Raw genomic sequence first — 14,072 nt, 5'->3', positions numbered from 1 at the left:
ATTTCATGAATAATGATAAGAAACTGATTGTATACACAGCAGAATTTATTCTACAGTTCTATTAATTTAGTATTGAATCTCTGCAATATCTGGCATTTAATACACATTCTGATATGAGCTTTGCTGCAGGATTTCTTGAATGATTCAGCTTTCAGCCTACATCAAAGAACTGGGCTGTATACAAGTATACATTTCATTATCTACAGAGTTCAATCAATGAGAGTATAATCTATCACAGAGGTGCTGAAATTGAACCTGTAGTATACACAGATGTCAATTGAGCTGGTAGGGATTCAGAATTCTGTTCAATCACCAGTTATATTATCTACATGACAGGTGGTCCCGTTGCATGATGAAGCTGTCAGTAAACAGAGGTCTTCAAATCATCAACAGAGGCTGAATATATTGCATTCTTCAAGACTGTATATAAGATTGTCTGTCTCTGAGAGCTTCTAGAAGACACTGAATTCATCTCATCTCATCTCAACAATCTGAATGCTGATGATCATCTCATTCTCATCACAGTCAATGATCTGACTTATATAATTCATGCTGATAATAAGTTCATCATAGAGCTATTCTCTTCTGAAGCAATTTCACACTGCTCAAAGTATATAGAGGTTTATTTTCACATTCTTTAGAATCTTGTCTGCAAGAATGAGATATCTATCTGATATGTTTTATCTGCTGAGAATGCAGTGAATGAGCTTACTAAATCACTTGAAATGTTGAAATATACGCGTTGGAAAGAGAATATAAAGAAGATAGAGAGATAGAAGGATAAAAAATGATGTATATCATGACTGATTTTTCATTACTTCACATTTTTCAGTCATTTTTTGTATCTATACTTGATTTGAAGACGAATTTTGTATATAGCATTGTGTATAGTTACTCTGATGAGTGAGGGTGTCAGGTCACGTGATCTGGCTTACTAATTCTTTCATTATATAACTTCTTACAAAGCTAGCAATCTTTTAATCATACAAGCTTTACATCTTTCATATAAAGATTATATCAGATATCTTATCAGAATTGAAGAGTTAGTTAGATACTCAGTTTAATAGAGATTTTAAAGCTTTTTTATATTATATAGTTGAGAACTTTATGAGAGAAAAAGATATAAAAGAATATTTCAGATCTACTTATATAAAATAGTATTATAATAATTAGAAAGATTCAGATTATAATTTATTATAATATAAATTTAGAAGTGAAAGTAGTATGAGATCTATTCTCATCACTATAAATAGTGAATAAAGATAATTTGAATTTCTGCAATTTTATCTGTTATAACTTATAATGAACTTTTTAACTTATCTCTTATAATTTGAAATATACTCTTGTCAATATTCATATGAAGCAACTGTTCCCTTGTCAATCAATTGAAGTATTTATCAAATTGAGATATTGAACTGCTTTGAATTGAAGATGAAACAGCGGATTCAATGGAAGATTCAATGATGAATTTGATGAAAGATTTCAACAGTGTATTTAATAAAAGATTCAACGGCGGATTCAATGAAAGATTCAACAGCAGATTTGATGGAAGATTTCAACAGTGTATTCAATGAAAGATTTCAACAGTGTATTCGATGAAAGATTCAACGGTGAATTCGATGGAAGATTTCAACAGTGTATTCAATGGAAGATTTCAACAGTGTATTCAATGAAAGATTTCAACAGTGTATTTGATGAAAGATTCAACGGTGGATTCGATGGAAGATTCAACAGCGGATTCAATGGAAGATTTCAACAGTGTATTCAATGAAAGATTTCAACAGTGAATTCAATGGAAGATTTCAACAGTGTATTCAATGGAAGATTTAACGGTGGATTCAATGGAAGATTCAACAGCGGATTTGATGGAAGATTTCAACAGTGTATTCAATGGAAGATTCAACGGCGGATTTGATGAAAGATTTCAACAGTGTATTCAATGAAAGATTCAATGATGAATTTGATGAAAGATTTAACAGCAGATCTAGATGTGAATGATAATGAGATTATGAATTCAGTTCTTCTATTTCTTTCATCATATATTTCATCATCATCACATTGATTATCTCACTTGAGAATGTCATATTGAATGAAGTTGAAGCTGTCAGAGCTGAAGAAGAGAATATAATCACTGACATTTGAGAGATCTGTATAGAAGAATTGATTGTAGAAATTATAGATTTATTCTTCTAATTCTTCTTCTTCTTTCTACTTATTAATCATTTTATCATCTCTCTTATTCTTTATCTCATTGATAATCACCTGTTCATACAATCTGTATGAGATATCAGGTTCAGAGGTAGAGATTCACAGATATAGAATTCTCAGACTGAGTCTCTATATTCTTCTCATTCATCTGCTTCTTCATCTCATCATTGACCGGATCCTCTCCATTATCCGGAACTTCTGGAACAGGTAGTTTGAGGAGACTGAGATGCAGAGTAGAAGTCTTTGTACAGGCTTGCAAAGCAGCAGGACAGCAGGTTGTTGTAACTTGTAAGACATATTGAAAAAAGGATTGATTGATATATGTGGATTTGATGATAAAGGTAAGAAAGACGCATATTTGGATGATATTGAATGATTCTAGAGAAACATGGATATTTTGATTTTTTGGTGGTGTTTTGCTACTAATTTTCAGGGGGCGCTGGGAAAATTCTGTTTGCGCAAGTAATATGTCCGCCACAATATGTCCGCCACAATAGTTCACCTGACGCCGCGTATGCCGGCTCGAGCCTCCACCCGTCGTTGACGACTTCATCTCGACTTTATCTCGACTTCATCTCAACCTCCATCTCAACCTCCCCTTAACACCATCTTAAGCTCAACCTCTCCCACCGCTTCATCTCTTCATCTTCCCATCCCGTCCATCCCGTTCAACCCCTATTCCAATCTGTCACTGTTGACCGCTGGCATTTGCTTTTATCTCCCCCATTCCTGCCCGCTTCCCCACCTTTCATTCCTGCTGGATTCCCCTCCGGCCCTTCTACCGTCTCTGTCACCAACACATACACTTGCAATTACAACCACGGAACGGACTACCCACTACCCATTCCTTTCGTATCAGGTTTTTCAGAACAGTATATGAGCCTGACTATTCTCCCGGAGCTCCTCTTGCTTCCGCCTCTATAACAATTAGAGTGAAAGCAGTGACTCTTTCACTTTTCCAGAAACCGTATCACATTTCCATACTCATTCTCTAATCGGCTAGCTTTCTCGAAAATTAAGATATCATTTGCCAAACGAATAAAGTAAAGCAAGGTCCAAAAACCAGATTCGTCTTCTATCCGAGAATACCACGGAAGGGAAGAACAAAAGAAAGCAAAGCAAGATCTCATCGCTTGTTGCCTTTTCTCAATACACACAGAGATTCAAGTTCGTCGTATATTGCCTACAGAGCGAAAGCTGAACACTGTCTAAAGCTTCAAGACTACTAACTCGTGTTACTTGTCGTGACCGCTACAGCAATCACAGCTCCGATTTGAAAGCCATTCCTCACCTGCTCTCCCGCAGCCTCTCTCCGACAAAAATATTTCCAATTACTCTCCTCTATCCCTTGCGAAGGGCTATTGTCCTATCTAATGTAAACAGGTTATCATGGAGCGCAACAAGCGTATGTACTATCGTGTGACTGACTCCTTGTCTCTTCGACCCCTCTATTCTCGACTACCTACATACTGACACTAACTGATCTCATTCATCATAGTTGTCGTGACCATCAGTCCAATCAACTTCAAAGACCCCATCGAGAACCGTGTCCTGACTATCTCTTCCGAGAAAGATGAGATCGTCATCGGCCGCTCCTCTAGAGTGCCAACCAAGGACCTCAATCCGGCTCGCGATAATGCCTTTTTCGACTCCCGGGTCATGTCGCGCAGCCATGCCGTAATCACTGCATGTCTGCAAAAAAAGGTAACACTCTCTCGCTTTTCCATGTATACATATGTATACCTCGGGATGTCGTCATTACATGAGGTCTAATCTGGTTGGTCTGGAAACATAGCAAGTATCCGTCTCCGATACCGAATCTATGCATGGTACTTGGCTGAACGGTAACAAACTTATCAACAATGAAAAGGCGCTTTTGGGGAATCTCGATGTCTTGACATTCGGAACAAAGGTTACTCGCGGCTCAGGTCTGTGGTTCCTCTCTCCCTATTACATCTAAAAAGCTCCCTCGACACATCTAATGCATTCATCTTCTTACAGAGACTTTTGAGCCCCTCGAAGTTCGTCTCACCCTATCATGGATCAAGGAAGTGTATGTCTTTTTTTTCCCATGCACTTTCCCATTTGTTCACTATTACAGTTACCAACTATCCTTTCTTCTAGGAAACCTGCCCCGGTGGACCCTCCAAAGCCCAGCAAGCGTCACTCAGTCAATACCTTCGTCGTGCCTGAGGACGATGACGACGAAGATAAGGACTTCGATGACCCGCAAGCTGAAGCTATATTTGTCAAACGATTTGATATTGAGCCTTTACCCCACGAGCCTTCAGTCTCCGCTGATTCCGATGTGATATCAATTCACTCGTCAAATAACGATGGCGAGCAACAAGAAAAGTCTTCTCCACCATCTTCCATGCCTAGTAGATCCGGGGAAAAGGAGGATGATATACCGAGATCCGAGCAGGATGTCAGTTCTGAGTGTTCCCCAGCCAGCAAACCCCCCTATAGTTCCGTTGCTGTGGCACAAAGTGAAGTTACGGAAAATCAAGTGTCGCAGCGTCCTATTGATTTAGCATCCGACAGCTACAACGATGTCAAGACGGCGCTGCCGACCCTTATTAAAAATGACAACATATATGACGCAGAGTCAGAAGACGAACATAGCCAAGTTTCGCAGGAGGACCTCTACCCTAGCTCCAATACTATGGGAGAAAGACTTGAAATTGGGACTAAAGCCAAGTACAACCCTGATTCTGGCTTGCCTCAGAACGACAACACCAGAGCCAACGAAAATACCGGCAACACAACTGAAACCGGCATTTTGAATTCTGCAGAATCTTTTAAAAACCTACATGCAACGTGTGCTATGTCTGAGAAGCTCGATCGGCCCTCCCAACTAGCCGATACGACGAGTCAACCTGAATACCCCCGGCCCGTGACTACTACTCAAAATTTTCCCAAGCCCGGTGATTGCGATGATAACAGATACCGTGCGATTACGAGCTCAAGTATGCCTGAGGAACAAATGAATACTCCAAATCCCTCAGGTTTGGACTATAAGCCAAGCCAGGCCGAATCAAGTCGACATAGGGACCGCAATCTTGCTCTGGGCCCAAACAGAGCAGCCAGCCCTTCCGACAAGGCACTTGCTAGACCGGCCATGGGCGATTCATATTATTCTTTCTCTGAGGACAATCCCTCTGGCCGATGGATCCCAGCTTCTAACAAAAGCCATCGCCCATTCGGAAACCCCGGATCCGTTGGACTAGAATCGCCTGCAGAATTATTCGACGGGCTAGTGCCTTCGACCACCAGTGACTACTTGTTCCCCCATCTTCCACCCTTACGGCTGCCGTATTCAGACGGTCCATTTACCGCTTCAAACGAGGAAGATAACAATTGTCTAGATGATTCCGATTGGTGGGTTGCTCCATCCCTCCTTGCTAACATATACTCAGTCACTTATTCTTTGGATAGTGTACGCGACCATGGCCTGGCTGAGAACACCAGGGATCTATACCGCTTCGGCTCGCCTTTCTCGCCCACTCGTGTGCATGTACCGTTTCCCGCGGCGGCGTACCCCAACTCATCTCATCAACTCCAGTACGCCCCCGAATCGCAACCTCAGCGGCAACACGCTTGTCAGACCGCGGGTGATGGATCAAGCCATCCGCCACAGCCTAAATATGCCAATACCATGCCAAAGAATCGGAAAACAACGACCTCTATCCCAATCGCCAACATCATCGATGGGCACAAGAAGGTCACCGAGCTTAACCCACCAACCAACCCACTAAAACGCAAAGCGAACAAATTAAATCCAGAACCCATGCTAGCAGAATCATTCAAAAGCATTAACGATTTCTACAGTGGTGACGGTTGCGACGATAATGAAGATGCCAGCTTCCCGGACGCCCAGCCGCGAGACCTTGTCATATCTCCAGACGTCACATCCCAACTCTCAACATCCAACTCAACAACCAACTCAACAACCAAAATCGACTCCCAGGATCTCGGAGGGCCGTCCTTCTCCAGTGCAAGAACAAATGAATCAGCACATCCCCCACCGCGGGCGAAGAAGATCAAAGTAGAGACACCAGACGTTCCACGCGGCGCAGAGGCCAAGACTAGTTTTGCCCGCTACGCCGCCAGCGCGTTGTTGGGTGCTGCAGTTGGTGGAATTGGTGTTGTTGCTGCGTTGGCGTCGCTCCCGCCGGATTTCTTTAACTAATTCAGGATTTTATTTTGGCCGTGGTTGTCTAGGGGTCAGAATTTTGTTCCTGCTCATTCCTTTTTCCCTTTCCTTTCTTTTTTCTTTCTAAAATTTTCATCTTGCCCATTACGTTTCTCATTTTTGAGCGGGGGTTAATATTCAAAAATCACTGAAGGGTAGGGAAGACTGCGTTTCGCAGATGATTTAAGCTCCCTGCACCCCCCGGTAGCGAAACGATCTTCGGTTCGGCTCTGTCATTTTGATTGCCTTCTTGTTCGATCTTAGGAAGAAGACGAGAGAATTTTACTGACCTATACCTTGCCTGCTGGACTCGGTACCATGCCATACTATGATACGATACGAATAAGCTAGCTGACAATATGGTTAACTTACTAAATATTCACTTCTATTCAACTCAAACCCAGCACAAAATTAAGCCAACAATGATATGGCGCAACTAGGGTTTCAGGTGCATGCGGATGTCGTATTCTACGGCGGAATGACCTTTATTATGACTAAATGTTAATCGCGGATGGAAAGGGGGGTATATCCATCGACCTTCTTATCGGGTGGCGTTGGTTGAGGCGTTTTAACTTTCATCAGGGCAATCATTCAATCCCTTTTCCTCTTCATTTTTTCCTATCCTATTTTCTTTCCTTTACTGTGCGATATGGGTGCATGCGGATCTCATCCCTTTACGACACCTAAATGAAAAGTCCCATCCCATCCGTAACTACCTCACCCAATGCTCATCCCAAATCTTGACAATGGGTATGGCATTCATTTGACATTTCCCTTACGCTTCGCCTTTCGACATGGCCATAGTTCTCATCTTATTTTCATGTCTTTGTTCTTTTGCCTTGTTTAATATTTCTAGGTTTGATGTTTATGTTTGTCTTTCTAATTGTTATTCTTTCCCCTCAATAATCACAATGACATGGAAGAATCTCAATTTAAAGATGCGGGTTAGCTCTTTTTTATCTCCCCAAGCTTGCTTACTAGGCAGTTAATAATTTCTTTTACTTATTTACTGGATCTTTTACTACGTTCATTTTTAGTCTCCTTGAGGATTTCTTTGTAACTGGAGAGAAAACTACAAGAAAAACTATTGAAATTTGAATAGCAGAAAGAAGCCTAGCATTCCTCTCCTATTTCAGTGGTGATTTAGGAGAAATTGAAGTTATCCAGGCGTTACTTTTTAAAAGTTACATAGTCAGCAAAATCAACCCGCGTCGGCACGCCGAAAAGTTTACCAGGGTAGTTGAATGAACTAAGAGTGAATGAAACTCTTCTCTGCTTGGATTATGCAATGAGTTTAATTATCTTGATCTAGTAATTATACAGAGCGCAGGCATGTCGAATCCAAACAAAAACAGTTATAAAAAGAGCAGTAAAAAATATATATATCAAGCATTACAGCAAAGAAAAGGAACATGAAACCTGTATTCGCCAACGAGGATGTTAATAGAAATGTGGAATAGAGAGAAGACCGTGTGTTTGGCGATGGACCGATGCGGGGGAGGGGGATTGTACAAAGCATGGTATAATTGTAAGTTATATGGTGTCCAGCATACACAAACGTAGACCAAGGTTGGAGAAACTGAGGCGTGCAGTGTAGGGGCGAGAATCATATGGTACAAGCAGGACGTAGAGGATGAGGAATGTTGGGTATTGTGATCTTAGGCATAAACGGATAAAAAAGACAAGCAAAACAAAAAAACTCCAAATCAAGTTTGCGAATGCGAGGGATACAACGGGGGATTAAAAAATGTAGCATATTAGTTAGGTTGAGCGGGTAGGCGACAAATAGCAAGCATCACGTTAGGATAGTCGTCACCGCTCTGGGGGAGAAGATATAATATGTCAGTGCACGGAAAATGGCGGCGTCGTCGTAACGGTTTCGTATATTTGAGAAACATTTCCAGACAGATGGTACTTGACAAAAGCGTTCTTACGCAAACGGCGAAGCGGCGGTTGCAGGGACAACAAGCAAGTATTGCTCAATGTTCAATCGAGAGGGTCATGGCGGAATGTACAATCGTCGCCTTTAAGACATTTGCCTTCCTTCCAGTACCTGCAAGGAACGAGGCCTGCTTTAGGCTATATCGAGTGAATGGCCCATTAGTTAAGGAAACCTAAAATTTAAAAGGGCCAAGGCAGCTTACATGTTTCTTGTGCTTGAAGTCTCCATTCATCCTAGGCCGCTTGTTGCCATGTCCGTGACCATGCCCGTGCCCGTGGCCGCCGTCGTCATAATCGTTATATCCACCAATCTTTTTATGCCCGTGACCATGACCTTCGCGCATCCGCTTCCTATCCGCATCCTCATAATAGGACCCATGCTGCTGTTTCGGCTGATTCTGATTATAGCCCACAAGTTGAGACGGTGGCTGCTGTTGTGCTTGTGCCTGCACCGTCGCGCCGGGATTTTGGAACTGCGAAAGGATCGAGGCGAGATTCGGGGCCTGAGATGATGAAGGCACTTGGCCCTGGGACGGAGGAAAAGCAGGAGACCCTTGTTGCAGCTGTGCTTGCGCATTCATGATAGCAAGGAGTGCTTGGATGTCTAGGCTACCTGGCAACGCCCCGGGTTGGGTAGCCTGCGGAGCTTCAGGGATTTGCAGCATTGGAGTAGCAGTGGGCGGACCTTCGCTTGTGGGGAAGTGGCCAAAGGTTTTCTCCAGGTCGGATATAGGGTTTAGTGGCTGAGATTGTTTAGGTTGTCCTGGTTGGGGAGCTTGCTGGATGAGTTTGAGTAGAGAAGCAATGTCCACGTTGGAGTTTTGCGGTGTCATAGCCGATTGGGGTGGTTGCGGTTGTGTTGGTGGTGGTTGCTGTGGAGTTGGTGCTCGGGCTGCGAAGTACTTTGCTGAGCGCGCCTGTTTAATTAAGAATGTTAGAAGACTGCACCGTGAAAACATTTTTGACATGTGCTTATATACCTTTGTTCGATCTCCCGGTTCGCCAAAAGGGACTTCCGGCTCATAAGCTTCATCCGGATCAGGGGCAGGTGGTTCTTTAGGAGACGTCGGAATATCAGCTGGCGATGTATAGAAGACGCTTAGAGTTTTGGCTTCACGCTGCTCCTGAGCTAGCTTTTCGGGGCTCTCGGGTTCCTGAATTCCCCCTCTCTTGAGGAAATTCCTCTGACGCTCTTCAGGATCAAGCTCTGAGAAGTCGATCTCTAATCGTGACGTTAGTAAGCAAAATAAAAGAAAAAAAATACGCAATATTTGACTCGAAAGGGGATCGATCGTCTATACCTATTGGTGAAGTGTAAGGATAGAAGGTTTTTTCTCGAGCTTCCGGATCATCGTCATCATCATCATCATCCAAATCATCCATCCCCCGATGAAGTTTAAGTGTCCTTCCCTCGCCTCCTACATCGGCAACATCACGAATCATGCTGTCATCATGGCCAATTTCTTCCTCGGGATCATGAGTGAACAGACGTATTTCAGTCAAAACATCGTCTGGTTTCCAGCTGACACGAAGCTTACGGCGCTCTTCTTTTCTAAGCCGTTTCTTGCGTTCTTCCTCTGTTTCTGGAGGAAGATCTTCTGCCGGCTTGCTGGCCACCAATTCCTTCGGTTTGCTCAAATCAGCCATTGTCTCTGAGAATGAGAAAGCGGGTTTCGGGGCGGCGGTCGGCGGCGGAGTGGGCTTCTTTTCCGGAGGTGGACTACACATCTTATTAGCATAGACCTATTCACAAAAGGAGTTAATCAACACATACTTTGTCTTCTCTTTAGCAGCAGCTGCTGCACGCGCCGCATTCGAAGTTCCTGGCTTTTTCGACGCAGACATCAAGCTGCTAAAAAGGCTCGGAGTCGGTTTTGGGACTACCATATTAGGTTTCGGCTTGGCAGCAGCAGTGTTTCCGGCTGCTGCCGTGGTTTTGGCATCTAGAGTCGTGGCTGTGGTTCGTTTGGTGGCAGCTGCTGCTGTGGGTCTCGCAACAGGTTTGCCGTTGGAAGGGGCTACAGTTCGTTTTGTGGACGGCGAACCACCTGTCTCCGGTTCACGAGGCCTCTTGGCACCTGCAGTGGGCGGAGGCTGGTTACGGATAACGATTTCGGGGTTCATAGGCACCATTCCATGTTCATCAAGCGTACTCTCTGTCTTTTTAGGCGTGGTCTTCGCGATTTCAGCCTTCCTTTTCGTCAACTCTGCGGCGTTGGATAAAATTGTTTGGGCTAGCTGCTTAATGACGTCCCCCCCTTTCTTCACAAATCGGGAGAGAATCTTGTCATTTTTGGTTTTCTCAAGCATGGCTTGATCCATTGTCACAAATTTTGTCATGAGCTATCGTCCCAATCAGTAACTACTCCAAGAAGAGGCAATACGACAGGTAGAGCGAAGTTAAATATTACCTTCAAAATGTTCACTGTCAGAGGCCCATCGCTATCTGCTGCCGTGTGTCGATCAAGTAGAAAGGAATATAGAGCGGATACGATAATTGGGTGTTCACCGAACCTAATATTGATATAAGTATCTTTCTCATCGTGATCGATTAATTTCTTTAAAGTAGAATACTCCGTATATGAACGAGGAAAAGAAGCAAACGGACAAGACAGTCAAAGGCTAGGTCGCAACTTGGGGGGGGGGGAAACGCCCTCGCGTATTATGACATGACACCGCCGTCGAGTTCCGAACAGCTGGTATCTACATAACATTTTAAGTGGCGCTTGGTAGGGGTAAAAGTGTTGGTACAATTAGATGCAGCGAAATATAGAGGCTAGCACATTAATTGTGCAGGCTATTTTAAGCTTCATACGTTCGCTGCACATTAACTCTCCTTCAGAAAATTCTAAGAAGTAGATGTAATAGCGCTTGGTTCTTGCCTTTGACATAACGCAAATCAAGCTAATTGTCCACACGAGACATTATTACTTGTAACATATCTTCGATTTTCTTCTGAAATTTTCTTCTGCGTTTTATCTCCCCAAACAACTACAATTTGGGCGATAATAATGACATGCCAGGTGTACAGAAACAGGGAACGAAATAAAAATTGAACATACCTTTGGATGATGGCTGGATGGCCACCGTCTAGCGCTGTTGTCACGATCAAATCTATAAGACGCCGTTGCAATATGACCTCCTTCTTAATTTCTGGGATTTTATCCTCTTGATTTTGATTCTCAGCTGCTTTTAATATTTCGCTCTTAGCTTTCCAAGTATCGCGGACGCCCTTGACAAGTTCCGAAAATACCGTCAGTGCGTGTCGTATCGTAGATATTGGTGGCTGTTTATTCCTCGGCGACCAAACTGCTTTTAATGTGTCGTACTTGATGGCACCTTCAATATCCAGAGGGCGCAAAGGCGGAAGAGGGAATGGCTCTGGTGCGACGTCAAGATCCGATGAACTATCGAAGTCACTACTATCCGAGCTAGTTGAGGCATCGAGAAGCCGTGGCCCTTGCTTCACCACAGCTTTACTTGCTGTCTTTGTGCGTTCCTGAGCCTTTTCTGACTCATCTTTCTTCTTCCGTTTGGTTGGTGGCTTATCAGCTTTAGTTCGCGCTAGTACTTATTAGCGGGATGTCCGCGATGCACATATCAAACAAAGTTGATGCAGAGTTGACGGTAAGCGTACCTTTCGTTGGCTTCTTTCCGCTTGCTGTAATTTGGGGAATTAGCTGCACCGTGTTGAAATTTTGATTCGCGCCAACCAAACGAGGAGCGATCTCCGCACCGTATGCCTGATAGAGGCTATGTCAAATAGTTAGTTATACAAAACCCCTTTGAAATAAATGGGACTGAAAGGCTTACTCAGGTGCAGGACGGTTGTCTAAATCCGCAGGATTAATGACATAAAAATCGTTTTGGGAAGAGCCAGGTTGGATCATTGAATGCTGAGATGCAGAAAGAAACTGCGGATCAATGGTATTATGATATGCAGAGCTCGGATGACGCGTCTGGAAGCCATTTGCTAAATTGATGGTATCATTCTACAGATGGGTTAGATCTATCCTCAAGAGGTCAGTGTTAGAACTCACTTACTTGCATATCATTTTGCAATGGCACAGGCCTTTCATAAGATGGCAGCGGACTTCGAACGGGGGATGGCGCGAGTTGCGATGCATGATTTACTCTCTGCAGATCAACTGCACGTTGCTGACTAAATCCATTCTGAGTTGCTGAAGGGGAATTCGCATAAAAGTTTTGGGGATCGAAAGTGTATTGGCGATAAGGGGTATTTTGTTGCGAGGCCTCGTATGGAGGAGGATTCGGTTGTGGAAACTGGTTGATATGGTATTGCGCCGGCAAGGTATAATTCTGCTGCGATTCTTGTACCATCTGAGGTTGCAACTGAGACTGCAACTGAGGCTGTAATTGAGGCTGTTGCCATTGTTGTTGTTGTTGTGGTTGTTGTGGTTGTGTTTGCGAATATATATCTTGTGGTTGCTGCTGGGGTCTTGATTGGGGGTTGGCATGTGCGGCCTGAAAGACGGGGTGGTCCCAGCCTATACCAAAAGGCGGACTATCGGGCTGATTGGAACTGTACAATGGGTGTATCCCCGCCCAGAACTCTCCGGAATATGCATTTGTCGCGGGTTCAGGCGCAGGTGAAGGGTTCGACGAAGGGTCCATGGTCATTTTGACTCCTCGCCCCCTTTGTTTCTTTCTATGTCCGGTTCAGGGTTGGCCAGGTCACGTGGTTGAAGAAGGCGGGAGAGACGGTTCCTCCCCAATCTGGGTTGACTTATTGCCGCTTTTAGGATCAAGCTAGGGGAGGGGAAGGGATTGGACCCGATCTAACTGTATGCGTACTAGCGCGAGGCTGTGAAAGGACAAGCCAATCTCTTTTAGGAAAGACAAGGGTGCTGCCCAGTCTCTGGTGGTTTCAACAGCAAAGCAAAGTTTGATATTCAGCCCCTTCGCTTGGGCCCCCTTTCTAACAGTAATAGCTGGCAATATCTGGCTGTTTGTGCTTGATGCTTGTGGGTCTTCTGCCTGTGCTGGTGCAGAATTGTGTTGGGGTGTGTCTCTCTCTCTCTTTGAGGGTTTGTTAGGTGACTCTTTTTTTGTTAAGGGCCCCAGAAGGCCATTTGTTGCGGGGCTTTCAATAAATGTTAGACGTTAAAAAGAGAGTAATATAAATAGAGAAGAGAAAAATGAGCATATGCAGGAGGATCAAATCGGCTTACTTTGCCCTCCTGATTGTCAGTTCTGGCCGAAAAGTGTTTGGGGGTTGGTTGCCGGCTTTATATGGAGGAAACTCTGCTGCAAAAATAGACGACCACCCAAGAGGAATACACCACAAGTCAAAAAGTACAGCAATATCCACCACAGCAGCCGCTCAGCTTCTTCCAAATACCTCCCAGGCTGTATTGTATTGTTTTCCAACTCAAAATTCTCTCAAATGTCCCTCTTCTATCCTCGCACCTTGTTCCTGCGCGGTATTCTCCTTCTGGAGCCACCAACTTTAGGGCAGCCTTGCCAGTTTTCCACTCGCCTTAGTCCACGGAGAAAAGTCTCATACAGGAGCCCGTACCTCAGTTTTTCAGCTTAATAGCATAGTGAATGCCTTTACGATGAGAATTCAGCAGTTGAGAAGGGATATGCGGGATATGGGGATGATGGAGAGTGCGTTTGTTGTTTGAGAGACGATGGGAACTGACCGGCACGACGACGTTGTTTTGTCATCCGCCACCGGTCCGGCTGATTTTCCGGAAAGAAATAG

The 14,072-nt window shown here is 44.0% G+C and overlaps 2 protein-coding genes across 3 annotated transcripts; one reads left to right on the top strand and one right to left on the bottom strand.

Annotated features, from left to right (window-relative positions):
* The first annotated feature begins 2,655 nt into the window (after window positions 1-2,655).
* Window positions 2,656-8,467, top strand: BDCG_06623 (uncharacterized protein). The gene is made up of 7 exons (XM_045422376.1): window positions 2,656-3,375; window positions 3,466-3,613; window positions 3,707-3,912; window positions 4,004-4,136; window positions 4,210-4,261; window positions 4,333-5,589; window positions 5,647-8,467. The coding sequence occupies exons 2-7, from the start codon at window positions 3,598-3,600 to the stop codon at window positions 6,398-6,400; spliced, it is 2,418 nt and encodes an 805-aa protein (XP_045278029.1). The 5' UTR covers window positions 2,656-3,375; window positions 3,466-3,597; the 3' UTR covers window positions 6,401-8,467.
* On the bottom strand, window positions 7,649-14,013 carry BDCG_06622. Of its 2 annotated transcripts, XM_045422375.1 has the most exons (11): window positions 13,537-14,013; window positions 12,389-13,448; window positions 12,158-12,336; window positions 11,982-12,097; window positions 11,407-11,908; window positions 10,756-10,858; window positions 10,119-10,687; window positions 9,646-10,064; window positions 9,325-9,566; window positions 8,548-9,261; window positions 7,649-8,482 (listed from the first exon to the last, which is right to left on the bottom strand). In XM_045422375.1, exons 2-11 carry the CDS (start codon window positions 12,983-12,985, stop codon window positions 8,390-8,392), a joined length of 3,534 nt encoding a protein of 1,177 aa, XP_045281769.1. In that variant the 5' UTR covers window positions 12,986-13,448; window positions 13,537-14,013; the 3' UTR covers window positions 7,649-8,389. The 2 variants fall into 2 exon arrangements, with proteins under 2 accessions (XP_045281769.1, XP_045278028.1); XM_045422374.1 differs by having other exon boundaries at window positions 12,389-14,013.
* Between the last annotated feature and the right edge of the window lie 59 nt (window positions 14,014-14,072).

The sequence above is a fragment of the Blastomyces dermatitidis genome, assembly GCF_000003525.1.
Source record: "Blastomyces dermatitidis ER-3 genomic scaffold supercont1.7, whole genome shotgun sequence".
Lineage (NCBI taxonomy): Eukaryota > Fungi > Ascomycota > Eurotiomycetes > Onygenales > Ajellomycetaceae > Blastomyces > Blastomyces dermatitidis.
This window is presented reverse-complemented; position numbering and strand designations above follow the sequence as displayed.